General features: G+C 39.3%; 1 protein-coding gene across 1 annotated transcript; it reads left to right on the top strand.

Moving 5' to 3' along the window:
• The first annotated feature begins 295 nt into the window (after window positions 1-295).
• Window positions 296-2,084, top strand: LOC131076245 (cytochrome P450 750A1-like). Its single transcript, XM_058013321.2, has 2 exons — window positions 296-1,270; window positions 1,385-2,084. The coding sequence occupies exons 1-2, from the start codon at window positions 296-298 to the stop codon at window positions 1,994-1,996; spliced, it is 1,587 nt and encodes a 528-aa protein (XP_057869304.2). The 3' UTR covers window positions 1,997-2,084.
• The last annotated feature ends 475 nt before the right edge of the window (window positions 2,085-2,559 follow it).

Here is a 2,559-nt window from a genome sequence, read left to right as displayed (position 1 = left end):
GTTCAAACCCCGTGTTCTTGACAATAATATGTATAAAGTCAATAAACCAATATAAATAAAATACTACCATTCATTTAGTGTGAAATAGAAAACCATTTATTTGGTAAAAAAATTCAATCAAACTGGAAGATAAAAATGTATTAAAGAAAGGAACGTGGCTGTCACGTGTTCTTGACAATCTGATATTCAGCTGAAGAGATGCCAACAGAATTGGAGACGCGGAATGAATATCCCACATCTTTGCTCAATTATAAATTGGAGAACACAGAAACACTTTCCTACATATTTGCTCAATATGGCTTCTATGGGCTTTCCTGAACCTTTGGATTCAATAAATATAATAAGAGAGTGTGCTTATGCTCCAGCAACAGCTACACTGTGTTCACTCATAATTTTCTTGTGGGTTTTGCGCAGATTTAGTGTGAAAAGGAAGAATACATTGGGATCGAGATTGCCCCCAGGACCGTTTGCATGGCCCATTATTGGAAATCTGAACCAGCTGAAAAGGCTTCCTCATCGCGATCTTCATGCACTTACTAAGAAATATGGGCCCATCATGATGTTAAAATTGGGTTATGTTCCCACTGTTGTTGTTTCTTCTTCTGCCATGGCAAAGGAGTTCTTGAAAACCCATGATAATGTTTTCGCCAGCCGACCTCAATCGGCTGCAGGGAAACACCTTGCTTATAATTACAAGGATATGGTGTTGGCTCCTTACGGGCCATATTGGAGGCACATGAGGAAGCTGTGCGTGGTAGAATTGCTGAATGCCAAAAGGATCGAGTCTTTCAGTTGTGTACGAGAGGAAGAGATGCTTCTCACTGTTCGTTTAGTGTGGGAGATGTCTGGGCAGGGTGAGAAACTTGTTAATCTCACTAACTTGTTTTCATCGTTTACGCAGGCAGTCATGTGGCGAATCCTTTCCGGTACTAAAAAATCTTCTCAGAGTGACGCTCAAGTGGGTCGGAATGGCGAAGAGATAAAGAAGCTTGCAGTAGAGGCGGCAGTTACAGTAGGAGCTGTCAATATCGGGGACTTCATTCCTTACTTAGACTGGATGGATTTGCAAGGAGTGAAGCGGCGGTTGAAAAAGGTACACAATTCGCTTGCCCAAGTGATAAAAAAAATAATAGAGGAATACCAGCAGCGCAGGATGAAGTTGCACAAGGAGCAGAATGCTGGTACTAAAGGCCTCATTGACGTGCTCTTAGAAATGGAAAGCCTTGATGGAAGGGCAATCACACAGGAAAATATTGAAGCCATTGTTTTTGTACGTATCCATTCATTTTTTAATGATAATACAATTCCAAATATAACTTTTTCCAAGTTTGTTGGTAGTTCTGTTTTTTTAATTTGATCTAGCATGGCTGTATAAATTTTACAGGATATGTTCATCGCTGGAGTTGAAACGACGTCTACTACGTTAGAATGGGCAATGAGTGAGATTCTTAGAAACCCTGGTGTGGCTAAGAAAATGCAAGAGGAAATAGAATCAGTGGTCGGCAGAGAGAGGGCTGTAAGTGAGCGTGACATAGGAAGCATGGACTACGTGCAGTGTGTGGTGTATGAGACGCTGAGGTTATATCCGGCGTTACCCTTGCTTCTCCCGCACGAATCCACACAAGATTGTACAGTTGAGGGATACTTCATTCCTGAGAAAACCAGGCTCATCGTCAATGCTTGGGCTATTGGAAGAGACCCATCCTTGTGGGAAGATCCTCTGGAATTCAAGCCAGAGAGATTTATGGGTAAAAAAGTTGATGTTGTGAGAGAAAAAGATTATTTTGATATGCTGGCATTTGGAGCAGGAAGGAGAGGATGTCCAGGCGCAGTCATGGCTGATGTAACCATGAACCTTGTTTTGGCTCAGCTCGTTCATTACTTTGAATGGAGCGTGGAAGGAGATCTGGATATGACGGAAGTCTTTGGAGTCACCACGCCCAGGAGTGTTCACCTTCTCGCTCGTCCTGCCTTAAGGCTATCTACCTGCCCTTGAATTTAAGTAGAGTGCTTCAATATTAGTGATACTAGTTATATAAGCTGTTCATGCCCTCCAGTGAGAAGATTCTATCTTCACATTCTTGTGGCCTAAATAAGTGTATGATTGTTTTTTTTAAGTATAGGCTAGTACTTGCATCAAAAAGGTGTAAGGTTATGTCGATAGTAAGATATAGACAAATCATTTGAAATGAAGAAGTAGTTGTTATATTTAATAGTAAAAAAGTAAATTATAGAATTAGTTGATTGATTTCTATCTCTTTTTTTTCTTATTAAATTTTATTTTTAAAAGAAAAGATGATTAATATTTATATAAATAGAAGACATATATATGTAAACCAATACTCATCGGAGTAGATGATCTTGAAGGAATTGAGAGTAGATGATCTTTAAGGAATTGAGAGTAGATCTTGTAGGCACACAAAATGAACCGCGATACATATCAATGCAAAGGAAAAAGCTACTTGGATAAGGTATAGTTGATTGAATCTTCTGATAATCCATATATAAGCAATAAATAACCAGTGATATGATATAAAAGATTTTTGAGAGGGTCTCTAA

The sequence above is a fragment of the Cryptomeria japonica genome, chromosome 4 (assembly GCF_030272615.1).
Source record: "Cryptomeria japonica chromosome 4, Sugi_1.0, whole genome shotgun sequence".
NCBI classification, from domain to species: domain Eukaryota; kingdom Viridiplantae; phylum Streptophyta; class Pinopsida; order Cupressales; family Cupressaceae; genus Cryptomeria; species Cryptomeria japonica.
The sequence above is the reverse complement of the archived record's forward strand: the minus strand, read 5'-3'. Positions and strand labels throughout refer to the sequence as shown.